The sequence below is a fragment of the Chelonia mydas genome, chromosome 25 (genome assembly GCF_015237465.2).
Source record: "Chelonia mydas isolate rCheMyd1 chromosome 25, rCheMyd1.pri.v2, whole genome shotgun sequence".
In the NCBI taxonomy this organism is placed as follows: Eukaryota; Metazoa; Chordata; order Testudines; family Cheloniidae; genus Chelonia; species Chelonia mydas.
Genome location: NC_057858.1, coordinates 8798241 through 8820335, shown reverse-complemented (window position 1 = coordinate 8820335; position 22095 = coordinate 8798241). Strand labels below are relative to the sequence as shown.

General features: G+C 44.7%; 1 protein-coding gene across 5 annotated transcripts in view; it reads right to left on the bottom strand.

The window, feature by feature from the left end:
* KDM4B (lysine demethylase 4B) overlaps positions 1-22095 on the bottom strand; it is a 215546-nt gene that overhangs the window by 28317 nt on the left and 165134 nt on the right. For all 5 annotated transcript variants that reach the window (XM_007072095.4, XM_043535975.1, XM_043535976.1 and 2 more), the window contains 5 exons: positions 19104-19196; positions 11411-14690; positions 3294-3298; positions 2468-2477; positions 1856-1949 (listed from right to left, as the gene is read on the bottom strand). In XM_007072095.4, coding sequence (XP_007072157.1) covers positions 14505-14690; positions 19104-19196 — 279 coding nt within the window. In that variant the 3' untranslated portion in view covers positions 1856-1949; positions 2468-2477; positions 3294-3298; positions 11411-14504. The remainder of the gene's footprint in view (positions 1-1855; positions 1950-2467; positions 2478-3293; positions 3299-11410; positions 14691-19103; positions 19197-22095) is intronic.

Sequence of the window (22095 nt, the reverse complement as noted above, 5' to 3'; positions counted from 1 at the left end):
CATTTCCAAATTTGGGTGCCTAAACGTAGACCCCTTCATAAACAGTGGCCTGATTTTCAGAGGGGCTGAAGTCAATGGGATCTGCAGATGCTCAGCCCCTCTGAAAATGGTTGAAGATTTAGGCCTTAACCCACAGTGGTAAGATAGATACCGCCTCTCCCCCTCCCAGGCTCGATTATGAGAACCTATTAACATGTACAGAGTGGCTTGGGGTCCTTAGTTTAAGAGCACTATAGAAGGTAAAAGTATTAGGATTCATCATTAAATAGGGAGAATTTAGTGCAAAAAAGTCCAAATCAGTGGAGCTGAACAGAGAAGGCATAAGTCTATAAAGTGGTTTCATCCCCTGAATAATGACAAAGCTTTGGATTGCCATCCTTTTCAGATTTGTATTTGAACATCTGAAGTCAAGCCTATCCCTAGTTTATACTCCTAGGGGAATTCTGCGCCAAAAAATTAAAAATTCTGTGCACGTTTTAAAATTCTGCATATTTTCTGTGTCAAAATATAATCACATCAGTTTCAATTATTTTTGGTCATTTATTTGAAAATACCCGTCAGCAAGTATGTCTGTAACAATACAGACAATAAGATTCAGGAAATGTTTTTTTGTCAAAAAGATTCCTTACTAGGCATATTAATACAGTACTCTGAGTAATAATTCATTTAAACTACAGCCACCCCATCCCCATGTGTCTCTGTGCCCCTGTACTCCCTCCCCATGTGTGTCTGTGCCCCCACTCAGCCACGCCCTGTCCCGAAGTAACTCTGTACCCCCTCCCCCATCACCATGTGGTCCTGAACCTCCCCCGTGTCCCTGTGCCTCCACTCCCATTCAGCCCCTGCCCCAGTCTGTCCTCCCCCACTAGCCCTTATGAGCCTGTCTGACCCCCGCAGCATCCCATGCTGTCTCCCCCTAGCCTGTCTCCTGACCTGGCCTTCAGGCCCTGCAAAGAAGACAGGCTCTTTCTCTTCCCTAGCTGGCCAGGAGCTGCTGTTGTGTTCTAGCGCCACAGCGCCCTCTGGTGGGCAAAATGCGGAACCGCTGCAACATTTTGGCAGTTTTTTTCTGTGCAAAACATTAAAATATGCATGGCTCATTAATTATGCATGCAGTAGTGCAGAATTCCCCCAGAAGTAAACAGTTTTGGTTCCAACTGGGATTCAAACCCAGAAGCAGCCTATTTTCCCAACCCAGCTACACTAAAGGAGTCTAATCTAGCAGAAAAAGACATAACAAGAACCAGTGGCTGATGGCGAAAGCCAGACAAAATTCAAATTAGATATTAGGCCCAAGTTTATAACAGTGAGGGTGAGTAACCATTGGAACAAACTATCAAAGCGGTGGATTCTCCATCTCTGGACGTCTTCTGATTAGGACCAGATGCCTTCCTGGAAGACATACTTTACCTAAACAAGATATTGGGCTTAATGAAGGGTTAACCGTGAAATTCAGTGGCCTGTGTTGTACAGGTCAGACAAGATGATCTAGAGTCTTTGTGGCCTTAAAAATCTATGAAAAATCTCACAACTGTTCTTATCAAACTTCAGCCAAAACAGTGGGAAATGCATGGGAACAGCTGCGCTCATGAGATTTCCACTACTTGGGGGTCAGAAATCTCACGTGAATGATTTATGCTAGGTCACAGCACCTCTAAATCCCAGCCTCAAATTGAGTTTTACACCTGAACCCCAGATTACACTGGACCCAGACACATCACTTCCTTGGCCTAGTTACTCTCCAAACTGATTACATGGTAAGAGAGACCCAAGGAAGAGAGACACAGCCCTTATCCGCAGGCAGAGAGTGAGGAGGCCTTAGGCTGTTTGGAGAATTTAAGCACAGCTTTCTTACCACTATCATCTCTTCAAAATATCTGTGAATCCTCCTGTATCTAGGATCAAGTCAGGTTCATTCTTTGCTGGCAGTTGTCTAGTGGATGAATCTGCTGTGCTAATTGAGAAAGAAAAAACAATTGCAGCACCCTGGCTTGTATCAAAAGTAACCAACCGTTCTCCTCCAACCCATGCAGACCTGCTTTGTGGTCTAGAGCCAGCTTGGCCACATGAGGAGGGCCTATGTCCATTCACTGATTTTCAAACCACGAGGACGAGGTCACTCCTGCTATAGAAACAGCCTGGCCAGGAGCCTGTTTGCTGGAGAGAGGCTGCAGCTCTGATATTCCAATATTAGCCGCAGGCATCTGAAATGCCAAGCCTAGGGCTGAAAGATAAGCCAAAGCCAGCGGGACATTGCCATGCCCTGCCACTTCAAGCTCTCATACAGTCTTCTACTGTGATCTAGGGCAATTCGCTTGCCCTTTCTGCCTCTGTTCTCCTGTTTGTAAAGCAGGCACGAAATCTCTCACAGGGGTGTTGGGAGGAGTCATGTTTCTGCAGTGCTTTGAGGTGGAAAGTGTTAAGTATCATTCAAATCTCAGTGCTAGGCCCAATCGGTATTAAGCACAGGTCCTCTGCTTAGGCTCCTGGCACTCTGCCCCATGTGCTATGCAGAAAGAACTGTCAATTTATTCCAAGCACCACGTTAAATGAGAACAATGGCATCTACAAATAGTGCCTGGTAGATAGGTAGGTATCAGCCACCTGGGTCCTCCAGGCATTCTACAGAAGAACATGATTGGTGCTCTTGCAGGCCTGGAAGAGTGAAAACAACAGGCTTCCCAGGAGGTGGCAGTCGATAAAGGGCGGTGAGATAGGAGACTGTACTTGCCCCAGAACCCTGACTGCAGCAGGTGCACCTCGCTGGGCCTTGTTGAGAATCCGTGAAATCAGTGTTCTCCATCTCCCTTTTGGAACAAACATGGAGTGTCTCCCCAACCCACTGTCATCTTAGCTGCGGGAGGACTATTGTAGCTTCCACTTCGACCCCACCATTGCCGATACTACCCTAAAAAGAAAAGGAGGACTTGTGGCACCTTAGAGACTAACCAATTTATTTGAGCATAAGCTTTCGTGAGCTACAGCTCACTTCATCGGTTGCATACTGTGGAAAGTACAGAAGATCTTTTTATACACACAAACCATGAAAAAATGGGTGTTTACCACTACAAAAGGTCAAGAACACTATCCCCGATAATGTCACAGCTAACCTGGTGGCTGAACTTCGTGACTTTGTCCTTACCCACAACTATTTTACATTTGGGGACAATGTATACCTTCAAATCAGCGGCACTGCTATGGGTACCCGCATGGCCCCACAGGATGCCAACATTTTTATGGCTGACTTAGAACAACGCTTCCTTAGCTCTTGTCCCCTAACGCCCCTACTCTACTTGCGCTATATTGATGACATCTTCATCATCTGGATCCATGGAAAAGAAGCACTTGAGGAATTCCACCATGATTTCAACAATTTCCATCCCACCATCAACCTCAGCCTGGTCCAGTCCACACAAGAGATCCACTTCCTGGACACTACAGTGCTAATAAACGATGGTCACGTAACCACCACCCTATACCGAAAACCTACTGACCGCTATTCCTACCTACATGCCTCCAGCTTTCACCCTGACCACACCAAATGATCCATTGTCTACAGCCAAGCTCTGCGATACAACTGCATTTGCTCCAACCCCTCAGACAGAGACAAACACCTACAAGATCTCTATCAAGCATTCTTAGAGCTACAATACCCACCTGCGGAAGTGAAGAAACAGATTGATAGAGCCAGAAGAGTTCCCAGAAGTCACCTACTACAGGTCAGGCCTAACAAAGAAAATAACAGAACGCCACTAGCCGTCACCTTCAGCCCTCAACTAAAACCCCTCCAAAGCATTATTAAGGATCTACAACCTATCCTGAAGGATGACCCAACACTCTCACAAATCTTGGGAGACAGGCCAGTCCTTGCCTACAGACAGCCCCCCTACCTGAAGCAAATACTCACCAGCAACCACATACCACACAACAGAACCACTAACCCAGGAACCTATCCTTGCAACAAAGCCCGTTGCCAACTGTGCCCACATATCTATTCAGGGGACACCATCACAGGGCCTAATAACATCAGCCACACTATCAGAGGCTCGATCATCTGCACATCCACCAAAGTGATATATGCCATCATGTGCCAGCAATGCCCCTCTGCCATGTACATTGGTCAAACTGGACAGTCTCTACGTAAAAGAATAAATGGACACAAATCAGATGTCAAGAATTATAACATTCATAAACCAGTCGGAGAACACTTCAATCTCTCTGGTCACGCGATTACAGACATGAAAGTTGCGATATTACAACAGAAAAACTTCAAATCCAGACTCCAGCGAGAGACTGTTGAATTGGAATTCATTTGCAAATTGGATACAATTAACTTAGGCTTGAATAGAGACTGGGAGTGGCTAAGTCATTATGCAAGGTAACCTATTTCCCCTTGTTTTTTCCTACCCGCCCCGCCCCCCCCCCCCCAAGACGTTCTTGTTAAACCCTGGATTTGTGCTGGAAATGGCCCACCTTGATTATCATACACATTGTAAGGAGAGTGATCACTTTAGATAAGCTACTACCAGCAGGAGAGTGGGGTGGGGAGAGAGAAAACCTTTTGTAGTGGTAAACACCTATTTTTTCATGGTTTGTGTGCATAAAAAGATCTTCTGTACTTTCCACAGTATGCATCCGATGAAGTGAGCTGTAGCTCACGAAACCTCATGCTCAAATAAACTGGTTAGTCTCTAAGGTGCCACAAGTACTCCTTTTCTTTTTGCGAATACAGACTACCACGGCTGTTACTCTGAAACCTGATACTACCCTAGTCACACATCTGTGCCTTCTCTCTTCTCCAGCTTCATTTGTTTGGGGCTCAGCCAAAACAGTCCTTCAGACATTTTATTACAGACAGAGTGGTCTCGATTCTCCATTTGCCTTGCACCTTAACAGTCATTTAAACCATTGCAAAGACCAGACCACTTTCCCATGCTATTAATGACTGCAAGAGGTGCAGGGCAATGGGATTAGGGGATTTTCTCGTAGGAGGAGAGTGGAGTGGAAAAGACTCAGCTGCCTCAGCTCCAGTAGAAGAACCTTCTGGAGAAAGTCTTCATTTTTGCTTCCTCTCCCCCCAGATTACCAAGCCATAGAGGAGGAGATGTCTAAAGCAACACCCTGATGTGACACCATCACCTTTAATCCTCAATGGAATTATCCCCAGCATCAAGCAAACAAAAATACTTAATATTCCCTTGCCCCAAAATGAGTAACTTTATCACTCTGTTTTAGAAACCACAATCTTATTGTAAGCAGAGCTACAGATTCCACATTCAGGAAAGGGGGAAGGAGACGGGAGGGGTGGAAGTCTCTGAAGACCTGAATACACGGAAAAGTTGCACCAGTTTAACTTAAATCACTTATTAAACCTGTGCGAATTCTATTTCAGTTTAAGAGTGGCTTCCGCAGGTTTAGCTCAACCTGATCAATTTAAGCTAAATTGAAACAAGTCACTCAAACCAAAATAAGTGTATCCCTATGCGGGGGATGTACTGGCTAAAAAGTAAAAAAAACCAAAACACAAAAAAAAAACACCCACACTTTTATACACCGGTACAACTTCTGCAGGTAGACGAGCCCCGAGATTCAATCCACAGGAGTATGGTTCTGTATTCTTTTTCTTCATTCATTTATTCAGTGCTGGTGAAAGGTGCAGGATTGACAGCCCTGGAGACTGAAATCCTATTAACTCAAGAGAAGAGGTAAAAACCGAGGCAAGAGCAGGGCAAGCTTTGCCTGCAGATAAGCCTCAACCCTGCTATGGAGGGGACCAAATGAAAGAGTGGAGTTGAGTGACAACATCTCATTCAGTCTTTTGCCTCTCTGTTGAGATCAGCAGCAAGAGGGAGAGCCTCGTGGCAATGGTTCTGAGTTGTGGACATTTGTCCTTGGGCAGCTGGAGTCCATCTCATTTCATACAGGCCACGGAATATCAGTGAGCCCACCCTACAGATCTGGGTGGGATTTGAACTAGTGGTTTAGATAGTTTTTCAGATCTATCTTTCATTACTTAACCATGAAGCCTTCCAGTCCCCATTCTTAGGCCACCCTCAGATAGGAAAGAAAAAATGAAGTATTCTCTTGATTTTCATTTTTAATTGGATTCACTGTATTCATCTCCAAATACCTGGAGAGCTGAATAGGGAAAAAAACAGCTAGGAAGAGAGTGGATTGGAAATTTTTCAAGAAACACTGAATTTTTTAGTGAAATTGTCTATTTGGATGAAAAATTCCACAAATTTGTGTCAAACTGTTTCACAACACAAACAGGTGACATCCTGATCTAGAAAATAAGATAAGAAGTTTCAATCTGTACTAAGTAGCAGCTCCCTTTAATTTTTTTAAAAATCGATTGTATCATTACTATGAGCATACTATGACATGGCTTGATATACAGCGTGTTTAAACACAGGTTTAAAGAGTGATTTAAGTCAAGCTAGTAGTGCAACATTTCAGCAAGCAGCTGGATCTCTAGCACAATCAGTGTTTGGCTGTTAACTGAAAGGCTGATGGTCGAATCATAAAATATCAGGGTTGGAAGGGACCTCAGGAGGTCATCTAGTCCAACCCCCTGCTCAAAGCAGGACCAATCCCCAACTAAATCATCCCAGCCAGGGCTTTGTCAAGCCTGACCATAAAATATCTAAGGAAGGAGATTCCACCACCTCCCTAGGTAATGCATTCCAGTGTTTCACCACCCGCCTAGTGAAAAAGTTTTTCCTAATATCCAACCTAAATCTCCCCCACTGCAACGTGAGACCATTACTCCTTGTTCTGTCATCAGCTACCACTGAGAACAGTCTAGATCCATCCTCTTTGGAACCCCCTTTCAGGTAGCTGAAAGCAGCTATCAAATCCCCCTTCATTCTTCTCTTCCGCAGACTAAACATCCCCAGTTCCCTCAGCCTCTCCTCATAAGTCATGTGTTCCAGTCCCCTAATCATTTTTGTTGCCCTCCACTGGACTCCCTTCAATTTTTCCACATCCTTCTTGTAGCGTGGGGCCCAAAACTGGACACAGTACTCCAGATGAGGCCTCACCAATGTCGAATAGAGGGGAACGATCACGTCCCTCGATCTGCTGGCAATGCCCCTACTTATACATCCCAAAATGCCATTGGCCTTCTTGGCAACAAGGGCACACTGCTGACTCATATCCAGCTTCTCGTCCACTGTAACCCCTAGGTCCTTTTCTGCAGAACTGCTGCCGAGCCATTCGGTCCCTAATCTGTAGCGGTGCATGGGATTCTTCCGTCCTAAATGCAGACTCTGCACTTGTCCTTGTTGAACCTCATCAGATTTCTTTTGGCCCAATCCTCTAATTTGTCTAGGGCCCTCTGTATCCTATCCCTACCCTCCAGCATATCTACCACTCCTCCCAGTTTAGTGTCCTCTGCAAACTTGCTGAGGGTGCAATCCACACCATCCTCCAGATCATTTATGAAGATATTGAACAAAACCGGCCCCAGGACCGACCCCTGGGGCACTCCACTTGACACCGGCTGCCAACTAGACATGGAGCCATTGATCACTACCCGTTGAGCCCGACAATCTAGCCAACTTTCTATCCACCTTATAGTCCATTCATCCAGCCCATACTTCTTTAACTTGCTGGCAAGAATACTGTGGGAGACAGTGTCAAAAGCTTTGCTCACTCAGGGACATGGCTATATCTTTAGAAGAGTAGTTAAGTGCTGGATTAGGCTTCCAAGGGAGGTTGTGGAATCCCATCACTGGAGGTTTAAGAACAGGTTGGACAAATACCTGTCCTGGCTGTTCTAGGTTTACTTGGTCGTGCCTCAGCACAGGGGACTGGACTTGATGACTTCTCCAGGTCTCTTCCAGCCTTACATTTCTAGGATTGTATCTCATGCCATCTTATGCACTATTGCTACTGACATGGCATGAAATGTAAAAATGAAAAATGAAAAAAAAAATCAAAACAAAACATTTTGTTCTGAAACGAAATTTAAAAATTTTCCTCATAAATGAAGTTTTCAAAATGGTTTTTGGTTTTTTTTTTTTGAATTTCCATTTGGCAGCAAATTTAAAAAACTTGCTTTGTTGTAATCTGGAATGGAAACAAATTTCATAAATGTCAACTGTCCACAAAACAGAAATGTCAAGTTTCGACCCGCTCTAGTTAGGAAGGGTTTCAGTGCATCCTTTGAAGCAGCAACATTGATGCAGAACTCATACCAACGGCTGGAAAAGAGAAATGTCAAAACAAAATAACCCCAACTGATACACGTGCTATGAGAGAGCTGAAACATGGATTCCAGGAGCATCTGAGGCGGCCCTTTTATAGATTCAGAGATTCCAATGCCAGAAGGGACCATTGCGATCATCTTGTCTGACAACCTGTATAACAGGCCATAAAACTTCCCCAAAATAATTCCTAAAGCAGATCTTTTAGATAAAATCAAGGTTGGATGTTTAAAATTGCAAGTGAGAGAATCCACCACGACCCTTGGGCAATTGTTCCCAGTCTGATTTTGTCTAGCTTCCAACTTTCAGCCATTGGACCATGCTGTACCTTTCTCTGCTAGATTGAAGAGCCCATTATTAAATATTTGTTCCCCATGTAATCAAGTCACCTCTCACCCTTCTCTTTGTTTTCATCTACTCATCTCTTAAAAGGAGTGTGATCATGGAACTACAGCCAAGTGAAAAGGAAAGTACAAAGGAAACTGGAGAGAGAGCATGGAAGCTGTATTGAAAACTCCTGGCCCTCTGTGTTCAAAGATCCTAGTGCTGGGAGGCCGCAGGATGATGGGAGAAATGGTGGGCAAGCTTCAAAATGGTGCGGATAAGCACCCAGACCGCTATGCTGGAGACCTGCGAGAACACACCCGTAAGAGTCACTGTTTCAACTGGATCCGAAATACAATGAGATCACTCGTCTCATGGCACTTCCACATCTAGATCAGGTGAAACAAAAAGGTGAAGAGCTGAGGAACGTGGTTAGAAGTTGGGGCCATTTATCATCTTGATCGGAGAACTAGTCCATATGTTCCTAGTAAAGGCCATAACATTTTGATCTTGAGCATCAAGAGGCAATGCATGTAAAGTATGTAGCAACGCATAGCCCCAACAGCATTGCTATTTTAACATGATGTTCCAAATTACTCCTCACCTGCAAGAAAAGAATCCTCCTCTCATCCCTTACTGAGCTGCTGTGTCTTCCGTCAGACAGAAAAACTGAGGAGTTAAACATCTCTCTTCCTCCACTATTCCACCCTCCAGGCTTAGGGCTAAATTCTGTCTGGCAGCGTTGAGCAAAAATAAGCAGCCTGTTCATTCCTGTCTTTTCAATGCTGCCAGCAACGATCACAGAACAGGTTTATTGTGTGTATGACGATTTGTGACACGGACTCACAAAGGGAACTCTACCAGCTTTTACACTACAGGATTTAAGATGTTTGCTCATGAATACATCCCGCTAATCACAAGCCCCAAAACAGGAGCTGTACTTCTCTGAAACTACAATAGCAAAAGTGGTGTTCTTTAGGGCTTCAGAGCTGGGATGGTTATCTGGCCAAAGACCCATGTAATCTGGGCCCATCACTGACTGCAGCTATATGGGCTTGTCTACACTACCCGCTGGATTGGCGGGCAGCGATCGATCCAGCGGGGGGGGGGGGGGGGAAGGGGGTGTCGATTTATCGCGTCTAGTATAGACGCGATAAATCAACTGCTGAGCGCTCTCCCGTCGACTCCGGTACTCCACCAGAACGAGGAGCACAAGCGGAGTCAATGGGAGAGCGTCAGCTGTCGACTTACCGTCGTGAAGACACCATGGTAAGTAGATCTAAGTACGTCAACTTCAGCTATGCTATTCAAGGAGCTGAAGTTGTGTATGTTAGATCAACACTATGCGGTAGTGTAGACACGCCCTATGACAAGAACTCCACAGGGCAGGCCAGTGAAGGGCTTTGCAGTCTGTTCAACACACTGGTCCAGGCTACCAGGCAACAGAAACCTGCAGAATACATAGTAACTCCTGCAAACAGATTATACCTGACTCAAGATGAGAGGGGAAGGAGTGGGAATTCCAGAGATTAGAGGAAATAGGATTGAGGCAAATCGAGGAGAAGGAAAGGTGTGTGCACGGGGTGGGGGGGGGAGGGGGCAAAAAAGGACAGAGGAACATTCTCCAGCTACCACTGCAATTCAGGTGCATGGGTCAGAAACATCCCAAATCCCCAGGGATATGACAGATTTGAAGAGGAGACTAATGAAGGGCATTCAACAGAAGACTCTCCACCCCACCCCATATGGTGCTCAGAGCATGGGGACGAAGGAATAGTGAATGAGGCTAAGCTAGCTAAGCAGTATTCACACCCGATCCTCATGGAGCTCACATTGTGAGATGACATGGGATAGCAATTTGCTATTCAGCCCTGCAGAATCTACCTCAGTGGTAGATTGAATAGAGAAAAGGCCTAGACAAGTTTCTAGACCCACAGAGTTTCAAGACTTGGGAAGGCTAGTGTGAAAATATCTACTCCATCCCAGCTCTATGATGCTCTGATAGGACATGTTGATCTTTGTCTTTCTGATATTGGTCCAAGGCTGCTGCTTGGAAACATTTTATTGGTCCTTAATGTGGCTTTATTGGCCCTTCACAAAGGGTTGTTGGTTATGGCAGGTCACAAGATAGCGGACCTTAAAATCACAGCACAAATTCTCTGCTAGTGACTGCAATGGAATTACACCAGCGGAGACTTTGGCTCTCACATCCTTCTCATGCATCTGGATCAAATAATATGGTTTTATCAGACTACCTTGAGTAAAGCTAGGAGGCAGGTATTGGTGAGCTGAAATCTAAGGGATATTGCTTTCAAGTGATCCAAAGCATTAGTCACTAACTGTAGCAGTTTGTGAGATGTCTCTATAAAACAATGTCAGAACTCAAGTGAGGGAAGAAAAGGTGGTGACAATCAGAAGGATGAGTTTAAAAGGTTCATTATCTGTGTGACATGCAAGGGCTAGACAGGCATGCTGAACCACTAGTGGGATGGTTAAAAGACAGATATCCAGTAATACATAGCCACTGGTGGTTTACAGAATCACAGAAATGTAGGATTGGAAGGGACCTCGATAGGTCAACTTGTCCAGTCCCCTGCTTGAAAGCAGGACTAAATATTACCTAGACCATCCCTGTCAGGTGTTTGTCTAACCTCGTCTTAAAAACCTCTGACAAATTCCACAACCTCCCTATTTTGGGCCTTAAAAACTCTCACTGGTCAGTAACTAACCAGTGCTTCTATGGCACTGATCCAGCTATACCAAGTCCTGGACCTTGGATCATTGCAATTTCAATTCTGAACTGTTGGGGGTGCAAGGACAGAGCTCTTGTCCTGCTCTTAGGAGAGAAGGGGCAGACCACATTCCAATTCACCAACCTCAGATTCTCATGACCGAGTTACTGGTCAGCTTTCACCAACCACTCTGACTTGGGAGATTTCTTCCCCTTCAGCACAGTAGCTTTTATATAGAAATGAAGAGACTTCAACCTCCTAAAAACTGTAATTCTGAAGTGCTCAACAGCCTTTAATTCATTATGAACCTAGAGGCAGAGAAAAAAAATGCAAAAAAATACATCACATTCTTAATCTAAGAGGAAAAAAATCAATAATTTTATAGCACATAATCAGACACTTACAAATATATTTCACTGGGGGGTGGGGAAGAAGTGTGCATTTCCTATTTCCTTTTCCATAGTCTGATGCACAGAAACCTTCAACATGGTCATTATAGATAAACTGCACAAGTCATTCCTGAACCAAAAGGGGGCTTTAAGAACAAACAAAACAGGAAAAACCCAGCAACAAAGAAGGGCATTCTACAGTTCCAGATTCACGTTTAAACATAACTCACCATCTGAATATGGGGTCAGGGAAACACACTTTTTTTGTTTTTTGTTTTTACAATATAAATAGTATTTAAAAAAGGTACTACATATGAATACAGTAATGATGCTACTTCAGTCAGGACTCTTTTTTTTTTTTTTTTTTTTTTTTAACATGCAGAGGAAATCCGCCCACTGCTCCCAACCAATCCCGCCCTACCTCCCTTCCCCCTCCCCACTTCCAAAACAAAAACAAAAAAATCCTCTGCTGTTTAAATTCTCTTTCAATTGTTTTAAATATTTCTCTGTGGCCTGGCAACCATTAAAACATCCATTTTTTCTTTTATACAAGCAAATTATCTTTTAAATCTTGTTCTAGCCAACAGGAGACAGCTACGCAGGAGTAATCGCTATACAGGTGCGGCACAAAATAAAGGAGAGAGACTTCAGCTAGGTTCTAATTCGTCTTCTATCCAAAATGACACAGAACGAGGCTTTTAAGAACAGTCCTTTTTTCCTTAAAAAAAAAAAAAAAAAAAGTACATTCTTCTTTGATAAATTCAGTCTAATGCTTTTTTGGAGACAGATTCGTTTGGAGAAATTGAAAACTTAAAATAAAGAAAAAAAACAAGAACAAAACTACCTAAAAGGATTTCACACTGTGTTATAACACACACTTAAAAAAAAAAAAAATGCAAAAAACACCTCTCAGCAGAGGCAGCAAGAAATGAAGGGAATTCTAATTCCCCCAAGAAAGAACACTTCACTCCATTTCCATTCTCTGACTGGGACAGCTGAATATCCGTCCAGTCTCTTAAGATGCTAATAATTACTGTGTTATCCCGCAAATGCTTCCCACGTTCCCATGAAGATATCTAAACACAGTCACTTAAAAAAATATATATTGACTGTATTACAAGGGGGCTTAAAAAAAAGAGAGTATTGTTCCTCCCTGCTCAGAAATTTCTGGGACTCAAGTGAAAAAGATTGCTGAGGACGCGTTTCCTGGATAGCTTTGTCAACTCACAGGCAAAGACACAAAGGTGGGACTGAATATGTGCTGTATAAGTACCATGTCCCCATCCCCATGCACACACACTGCAGCAGCCTCATCTCCCTGCAGTTCTCCTCGAAGTCTACTTATTTCTCTTCACTTCAAACCTGATTCAAAGCCCTCTGAAGTCAGTAGGAGTCTCTTTCCACCAACTTTGATGGGCTTTGGATAAGGCCTTTTATGCAACACTGTTCCATAACAGTTCTACAGGAGGAGGTGCTTACACAGAGTTCAGGTGGGAGCTGCCTACTCAGTATTTCAAGATTTGTTTCTGACTTTAACACTCATTTTAATACTCAATGAACTGAGCCCAAACAAATGCAGGCTTTCATCCCGCTTCACCAGGAGCATCTCAAAGGCTCACTCCTTACCCAAGTAAAGGATGTCACAGCAATTGAAGGCGTTTGGGGAATTTCTTCTTTAATGGGGGGAGGGGGAAGAAGAGAATATACACACACCTCCAAGGCTTCTGTCATGGAATGATTCACGCAACTGTAAGCTGCACAGCTCAAAACCAAAGAAAAAGAAAAGGAAAAAGTTCCTCTGGGAGCCATGCCTAATAGAGAGCCAGAACAATCCCCTTGCACGCCACTCTCGATAGAAAGGTGGGGGTGGCAGCTCTTAAAGGGGATGGCAGCAACAGAACAATGCCTGCCAGATCGGTGAGGGGAAGAATCAAGTGGCATATCTGAATCGAAAGGCATGCACGCTTGAGGCCGCAGAGTCTAAGTGATTGCAAAGATGGGGAAGGAAAAGGCAAGGAAGAGGAGTAGAAGGAGCAAACACTAATGTCCAGCCATTTCCCCACTGGTTGCCCTTTGCTGACGACAGGGCAGAAATGCACACACCCACGGTCTAATTCATCGACTGCAACAACATTCGGGTTATGAGACATTTCTTTCCCCGCTTCCCCAGGTTACAAAGAAAACATTGCTTTAAAAAACAACCCACGATGTCTGCTCTTGTTCTCTCTCCCCACTGCAGTGTTAAATTACATTTCAGTGGTGGGGAGGAGGGAGAAATGATTTTATTTTTTTCTGTTTTAAAGCCACGATCTAGAAAAAATTATTTGTGGAAATTGTTGCTTTCCTATTTGTGTTTGTGTTTTTTTTTTCTTAATAATGCTCATTTATAGAAAACGTCACAAAGGTGATTTATATGTACAGAAATCAGGGTTCAAAGGCTGCTTCAGTAGTCAGGGAAATAGCACCTTTTAAAGACAAAAGAGTTTGATGTGGTTTAAAAATCTGAGTCATTTCATTTTTCATTAATTTTAACCCTTTCCAAACCTTAAAAAAAAAAAGAAAAAGGAGCCAGTCGCAAAGCTCCACTAGTACAAACTCTTCCGAAGTCTTCATGTGAAATGCTGTCTGAAGGGGTTTTGAGCTCCCTATTCTATTGGTCAGCAATGCAGCTGACAGAGTAGAGGTAGCCTGTAGCCAGACAGGATTTTCTTGCAGTCCAAACCGAGAGCCGAAGAAAGGAATTCACAGCAGGCTATTGCACGGGGCTGGCCTTTTGTTCCACAGTTTCCTGGTTATTTTTCCTCAGGGTTGAAAAGGGTTAATTTTTTAATTATTATTATTAATCCTGGTTAAAACATGTTGCTCTGTGGTCCTGGCTGGTACTGCGTCTGCAGCAGGGTCTCCATGAAGGCCAAGTAATCTGGGTTCTGTCCATAGTCCTCGGGATTCCTGGAATTCCCCACTCGGGGGCGCTTGGCGGCTTTCACTTCGTCTCCGGAAAACACTCCTTCCTGAGGGGCCCCAGTGCTGAGGGACTACAGGAGACAGGAAAGTACAATCATTAAAGGGGGAAGATGCACGAGAGAGAAGCACACCTATTTAACAAAACTGCTTGGACAGGAGAAAGTGAACATTGTGTTACATACATGCTAGAGAAACACTGAAGGCTGGAGAGTGCAGGGACTGGCTCTGAAGAACACACTTGGCTTGTAGGACCATACTCAAAAACAACTTCAAGTCTGCTTCATTTCTGTAGCAGGTTCTCTTCCACTCTCTAACTCCAACCCACAAATCCTCTGCCACTGCAACCCTTCTCTGTCTGCTCAGGTTATTCATTCATCATAAAAAGCACCCTGGTAAAGGAAGCTTCTCTCACTTCCTTAGGCATGGGGGGGGGGAGTCTGTTTGGGGAAGGGATTGTTGTAAGACAACATGACATAGCTTATACACTGCTTCTCACTCTCAAAGCAGAGAGAAGGTTCTTGGTAAGCGTGGTTACTTCCTGTTGCTTCCTTCCTTTATCCAGCTGCTCTTTATTAGAGTATCTTGTATGTCACTCACACAGAACTCTTCCTAAAAATCTCTGGGAACAGGAGGTATGCAGAAATAATTAAGCGTTTCAGGTCAGATGTGAGTTATTCACCTTTCATCAGAGTGTGCACGAAGGGGAGTGGATGTGTGTGTCAGTCACTCTGGAAATGTTACAACGCCTGAAGGTCAGGATCCATCAAAAGTGACATCCCCACCCACCCTACCTCACAACTCAAATTCATCAGCTTTGCTGAAAGGCAGAACTGCAGTCAGATACTAACAAAAATATTGTCTAAAGAAAGACTGACGATCTCTGTTCACCTGATAAAAACGAACACAAACAGCTCCTCTGCCCCCAGAATCCACTTGAAAAAAGGACAAAGGTAAATTACACACAGCATAGTTAATCTGTGGAATTCACTGCCACAAGATGTCTGAGACCAGAGGATTCAAAAAAGGATGAGATATCTATATGGATAATGACAAATCTAGAGTTACATTAGCGATGATCAAAGCATTTTATAAGGGACTAAAAAACCCTTCCATATTTCATGGCATAAACTAACGTATAACCAATTGGAGAAGTTTCTTCATAATCCCCACAGGTAGTTTATTCCACATAAATGTCCATTACAGGAGTTTATTTTTTTTATTTTATGTGCAATTTCAAGCCTCTGTTAGTGGCCACAGACAGTGTTAGTGGCCAGACAGACCGTGGACTCTGGTGATCACCGGTGGAACTTGGTATGGCAGTTCCTATAATCCTTTTGTCTTTATCATGCAACAGTTGACATCACAGGCATCTAGAACAAAGCAAGAAGCTGTATGTGCTTCATTGCTCTGGGCATCTGATCTCACGCTCTTGCGGAGGGGATGGCTTCAAAAGTCAAAGCAGCATCAGGTTTTGGGGAAAAAATTCTTGAGCCACAAATTCCAATCTTAGTAATATCAACTCAGTCCCTCCTATTTTCTAGGCCAACTAAATTCAGCCACAGTTAACTGCATGGAACTATGCCAACACTATGCGGTGCGATTCCCCCACTTGTGTACACACACCCACACTAGCTCTCATCCAGATAGCACGAGTGTCTCCTTGCTTAAAGTTGCCCTGGTTAATGTTGTTTCGTTGCTGATCAATTAGGGAACATGCTCGTTTAAAGCTGAGCAATGCTCGACTTCTACGTTGTTTGGCTACGGGCTTTCTCCACAGCAGGCAGCCTCCCTGCTCTCCACCCCTCCCCACAGCATCCCCACCCAGCAGACGCTGCAGATCAGCACCTTTCCCCTCCTCCCCCCCACAGCAATCAGCTGGCTTGCCACGTTTAGGAGGGAAGGGGTAGGAGTGAGGACTCGGCGCGCAGGCTCCCCCTCCCTCCCCTGCCTCCTAGGAGGCAGGGGGTATGATCGAGGAAGCAGCCTGCAAAGTAAAGGGGGATGAGGTGGGGGAGGGAAGAAGAGGTGGGTCAAGGGTGGAGGCTTGGGGGAAGGGATTGAGTGGGTGGGCTGAGGGTTGAGCCCCCCGCCCCGGTGCTTGCAGAGCAGGGGAAGCTGCCGCCACTACTGTGCAACAGGTGCTTCTCCTAGCCTACAGCACCTTCAGCCTCCTTGCCTGCCTCATTGTCTCCAGTGACTTAAAAGGATTTAAAGATGTTGTCCCCGATATGAAGACTTGGCCAAGAAAGCAGGTTTTGATGAGGTGGAAGAAGCTGACGTTACACAACTTCTGCAATCACACGGAGAAGAGCTAACCAATGAAGATCTGATGCAACTAGAAGTGATGAGAGCAATGGAAGAAGGCGGCCAAGAAGTAGAAGAACCACCAACCCATCGAAATTTGACTGCCAAACATCTTTCTGAAGCTTTCCAAATGATTGAAGCTGGCTTGCAAATCCTGAGTGATGTGGTTAGGGAACTTGGTCATCTAATGACTTGCTATAAAGAAATTTACCAAGAAAAAAAAGGGAAAGCAAAACGACAATCTCTTGATGTGTTTTTTGAGTTCAGAAAGTTCAGCACGAGGAGCAGCCGGACAATCCACCCTCTTCCACTCTCTGACTCCACCACCTCAACCAAGCTTCCTACTCAGGAACGATTGTAGTATTAAACTTCTTGTTTAAAATTGTTTGAAACTTATACCTGTATTAAATTGTTTGTTTAAAATTGTTTAAAATGTGTATAATGCCTTTTGTCTGGCAAAAAAAAATTTTCCCCTGGAACCTACCCCCCTATTTACATTAATTCTTATGGGGAAATTGGATTCGCTTAACATTGTTTCACTTAAAGTCGCATTTTTCAGGAACAGAACTACCATGTGAGTGAGGAGTTCCTGTAGTTGTGTAGCTGGTAGTGCAAGTATATACACATGAGCAGGGCGCATCACACCACTAGCTCATAGTGTAGACACAGACGATATGTTGGTCTTTAAGAGGAAGCTTAAAGAAGTAGGGGCCTCTGTGTTCCATGGGATTTTTAATGTCTGTTTGGAAGTTTCTTATTCCAGTATCGTTGGCCAACATTTCCAAAACACCACTGGGCTGCAGGTCAGTTCACCTGACCATTATCTTCTCACCCTGCAGGTGGCAACATTTCAGTGGTGGAGTTTGTAACTGGTATCCTCCAGGAAGTGGTGAACTGGAGCCGGTTCACATCGGTTCGCTAGAACCGGTTGTTAAATTTAGAAGCCTTTTAGAACCAGTTGTCCCTCGCGGAACAACCGGTTCTAAAAGGGCTTCTAAATTTAACCGGCCAAAAGTGGCGCCTTTAGCGCCGACTCCATGGGTGCTCCAGGGCTGGAGCACCCACCAGCAGCTCCCTGCCCCACCCCAGGTCCCAGCTCACCTCCACTCCGCTTCCTCCCCTGAACGCGCTGCCCCGCTCTGCTTCTCCACCCTCCAGCTTCCCATGAATCAGCTGTTCGCACAGGAAGCCAGGGCGGGCTGAGAAGGGAGGGGGGAGAGGAGGGAGTGAGGAGGGCTGCCCGTGCCGCAGCAGGTAACCTGGGGGGGCGCACGCAGACGAACCTCTCCCCGCCCCAGCTCACCTCCGCCTCCCTGGGCCTGAGCAGGAAGCCGCCGCCTGCTTCTCAGCCCTCCCAGGCTTCCCGCCGAACAGCTGATTCGCGGGAAGCCGGGGGGGGGGGGGGGCGAGAGCACAGAAGCGGAGCGAAGCGTTCAGGGGCGGAGGCGGAGCAGAGGTGAAGTGAGCAGGGGCCAGGCACGGGGCGGGGAGCTGCTGGTGGGTGCTCTGCGCCTAAGGTGCCACTTTTAATGTGATCAGTGGGGGAGTGTACGCCCCCCCTGCTGCCCCCCTAGCTACGCTCCCCTGCCCCTAGGAGCCAGAGGGACCTGCCAGATGCTTCCTGGGAGCTGACCCAGGTAAGCACCTCTGGGACTCCCCACCTTGCCCCCCGGCAGATGCCTCTGGCTCTTAGGGGTGTGGTCGGCACCCACTACGGGTGGCCCATGAGACCCTCCTGCCCAGTTCTGGGGGCAGTCAGGGGACAGGGGTGGATGGGGCAGGGGGGGGGGGGGCGGGAGAGCGTCAAGGAACATGGGGGGGTTGGATGGGGCAGGAGTGAGCAATGACCCCCTCGTGGGGTGATGAGGGAACCCGTTGTTAAGATTTTGGCAGCTCATCACTGCCTCCAGGATGAAAGGTACTTTACTGAATACAAGCTCTCTTAACTAGGGAACATAGAAATCAGGTCTTGACAAGCCGGAATTGCTTAAAACCTTTTCAAATGTCTTCATTAGTCTTTTTACAATCTTCCACATATTCTGTGAGTGAATTAGGGTCTTATAGTTCTAGAAGGCAGAGGGAGCTTTTTAGGTCACTTTCAAACAGCCTTTAAAAGAAAATCTAATGAGCACATGTGAGAAGCTGCTCCCCATGTTTTCTCCTGCGGATTTGATACCCACCAGGCGAGATTTCACTCTCTTAGGAAGCTCCTCCTCCAACGTGTAAATATCGCCACGTTTTACCATCAGCTGGGAGCCATCTTCAAACTCCACCTGCAGAGAGCATAGTAGTAATCAGGTGACTGGCTTCTCCATTTACACCTAACAAGTCTCTCCTCACCTCCTTTTATCAGCCTAAAAAGTCCCCCGGATTCTCTGATGGACACAGAAAAAACAGTGGGAACCATGAAGAAAACACCCACCCCCTGTTGTAACGTTGGTATTACTCTCTCATTAATAAGCCCTTCTTCCTTCTTAAATTAAGATTTTCTTCGAACAAGTCAAAATACATTTGTGTTTTAACAAGGAACAATAATCAGTTAGGTGTGAAAAATCATGGTAACTCCTCATTCCAAACCTCTCTGAGCACTGATTACTTCCGATGAAGTGAGCCGTAGCTCACGAAAGCTTATGCTCAAATAAATTTGTTAGTCTCTAAGGTGCCACAAGTCCTCCTTTTCTTTTTACGGATACAGACTAACACGGCCGCTACTCTGAAACCTATCATGAATTATGTAACAGGAGATGTTACAGGGATGTTTATTCATGAAAATGAGCATATGAAATTTTAAACCATAAAATAAATATTCTCAGAGCCTCTTGCTTGCTTTGCTGAAGACTTACAGTAGCATCCTGGATAATGCAGAAAACAAACACAATATGGTTTAAGAGAAAGGTAGGGTCTGATTTAAATTGAGGAAATTCAGAGGGACAAAAAAAAAAAATATCTATGGGCAGGTCTACATTACTGCTTATGTTGATATAACTTATGTTGCTCAGGGGTGTGAAAAAGCCTTCCCCCTACCCACCGCGAGTGATGCAAGTTACACCGACCTAAGCGCCGGTGTGAACAGTGCTATGTTGGCAGGAGACGCTCTCCCGCAGGCATAGGTACTGTCTCTCACCGAGACAGAGCAATTATGCCGAGAGGAGAGCTCTCTCCTGTCGGCATAGAGCGTCTTCACCAGACACACTACAGCAGCACAGCTGCACTGGTGCAGCTGGATGGACATAGTACTTCTAGTGTAGACCAGCCCTACGTTTGAACTTGCCCCTCCTGTTGCACCCAGGTATTGTGGTTCATCAGCTATGCAAGGTCAACACCGCTTATTGTAGTCTCTTAACTAAGAGCTATACATCAGCTGTAACAACTAGGCACAAGGGAATAAGTTATGGGTAGTTTAAGTCTCCATTCTGAATACACACACGAATGAGGTTTAAAGACAAACCACTGGAGTTAAATTTTCAAAAGATATGCACCTAACCTGAATGTGCAAAACATGGAACAAGTAACTTCATGAGTTGCAAAATGTACAAATGCCCATGTGCCTGCATATTTTGTTCTCATTTAGTGCTGGTAACATAGATGCTTCTTTACATATTAGCTTTTAATGCTATTTTAAATCAATATGTGAATTTCCTATATTGTAACTAAATCAGAAAGAAAACAGAACAGATTTTCAATGGAACCGTACAAAAGTTAAAATTTATGTTAAAAATCAGACTCTCTTTTCTTTGGAGCATCATGCCAAAGAGATCTTTAGGATACAAGTCTGTGAATTATGATGCTCTTCTGTTTGCACGTCAAGACCTTAGGCTATTTTTGTGAAAAAAAGACTAAACGGTATAATAAGTGCCTCTTAGACAAGTGTCCTGGGAAATTTCTCCCACCACACTTTTCAAGATTACTTAGGAATGCGAATCTACACGGCACAAAATAGTTTGTAAGTTTCATTGTGTGTGTTTGGTTAAACTGAGGTGCGCAGGGTGCACTTGAAACCTCCCAGAATCCTGGTAATTTTGAAACTTCTTGTGGTCCATTTAACCTAGATGTAGTCAAATGACAGTGTTGAATTTTGTGGAACTTCATGTTGAAATGCTGACTCTTCTTCAGATTTCTGACTGCTGGCCTCCTGTAAGCAGAAATCCCACATGTGGTACAAAACACACGAAAACACTGCTTCAGCACTCAGACTTGTGGGCTACAAAATTGGCTGCTTCTGTTCTCTGCTAGAAAAGGTAGTTGGTGACATGAATGACAGGACTGGAGGCTTCTAATTATTCACAGAATAGGTAAAGGAGATATAGCAGCAGGACATTGTTCCCACATACTGCTCTGCCATGTACCTTCCCATGACTCTCCAGGGCAGCGAGTGTCAAGTCTCCAAGCCCATTCTATTCCTGATCTCCACTTTTATTGCCAAGAGGGTTTTAATGACCTAAATACCTGTTTGTTAGGAAGCGGAGGTCATAAAGCTCATTTCACACAGGCCATTGAACAGCCAACAGACAGTGGCGATATCAAGTCACTTTTGACCTGGGTCACATGATGTCCCAGTAACCCATTAACAATCCCAAATCATCTAGTCCCCAACAGGTATCCCCCCAATGGATCTGAAAGGTCCCCTCTTCAGCAAGTTCTCTGTGTTTAGGTAACTCGTCTCTCTCAAACGCCTCATCATAAGCAAAAGCTCTGCCAGAAACACTTGTAAAAGGGGCAAGGGAAGATTTAGATTTCCAATCAAAGCATCTTCCAGAGATCAGGTCCTCTTTAGATCAATGATTTTTCTTTTTTATCATAAACTATTTATCTTTGAGAGAGAAAATTTACTCTGTGCCAGAAATTCTATATTACATTTAACAAATCCTTTAAGCATTCACTAATCACTTCCGCTTTTCTCTACAGTTGCTTATCCACTGCATAGCTACATATACCAACTCAAGCATCCTTTTTCATCACAGAGAAAGGGTGTAAATGAAAAGAACCCATTGTGAATTTCTAAGAGCAGAACTGCGTAGATAGAGAGGCATACGTGTGTGTACATGCATCCAAAATCTGCCACTGAAGACACTTTTCCTGACTCTCTTCATTAGGAGCATTACAGTTCCTATAAGAATACAGGAAATATTAACTCTGGAGGTCACATTACGTCGTCATAAATACAACAAGCCT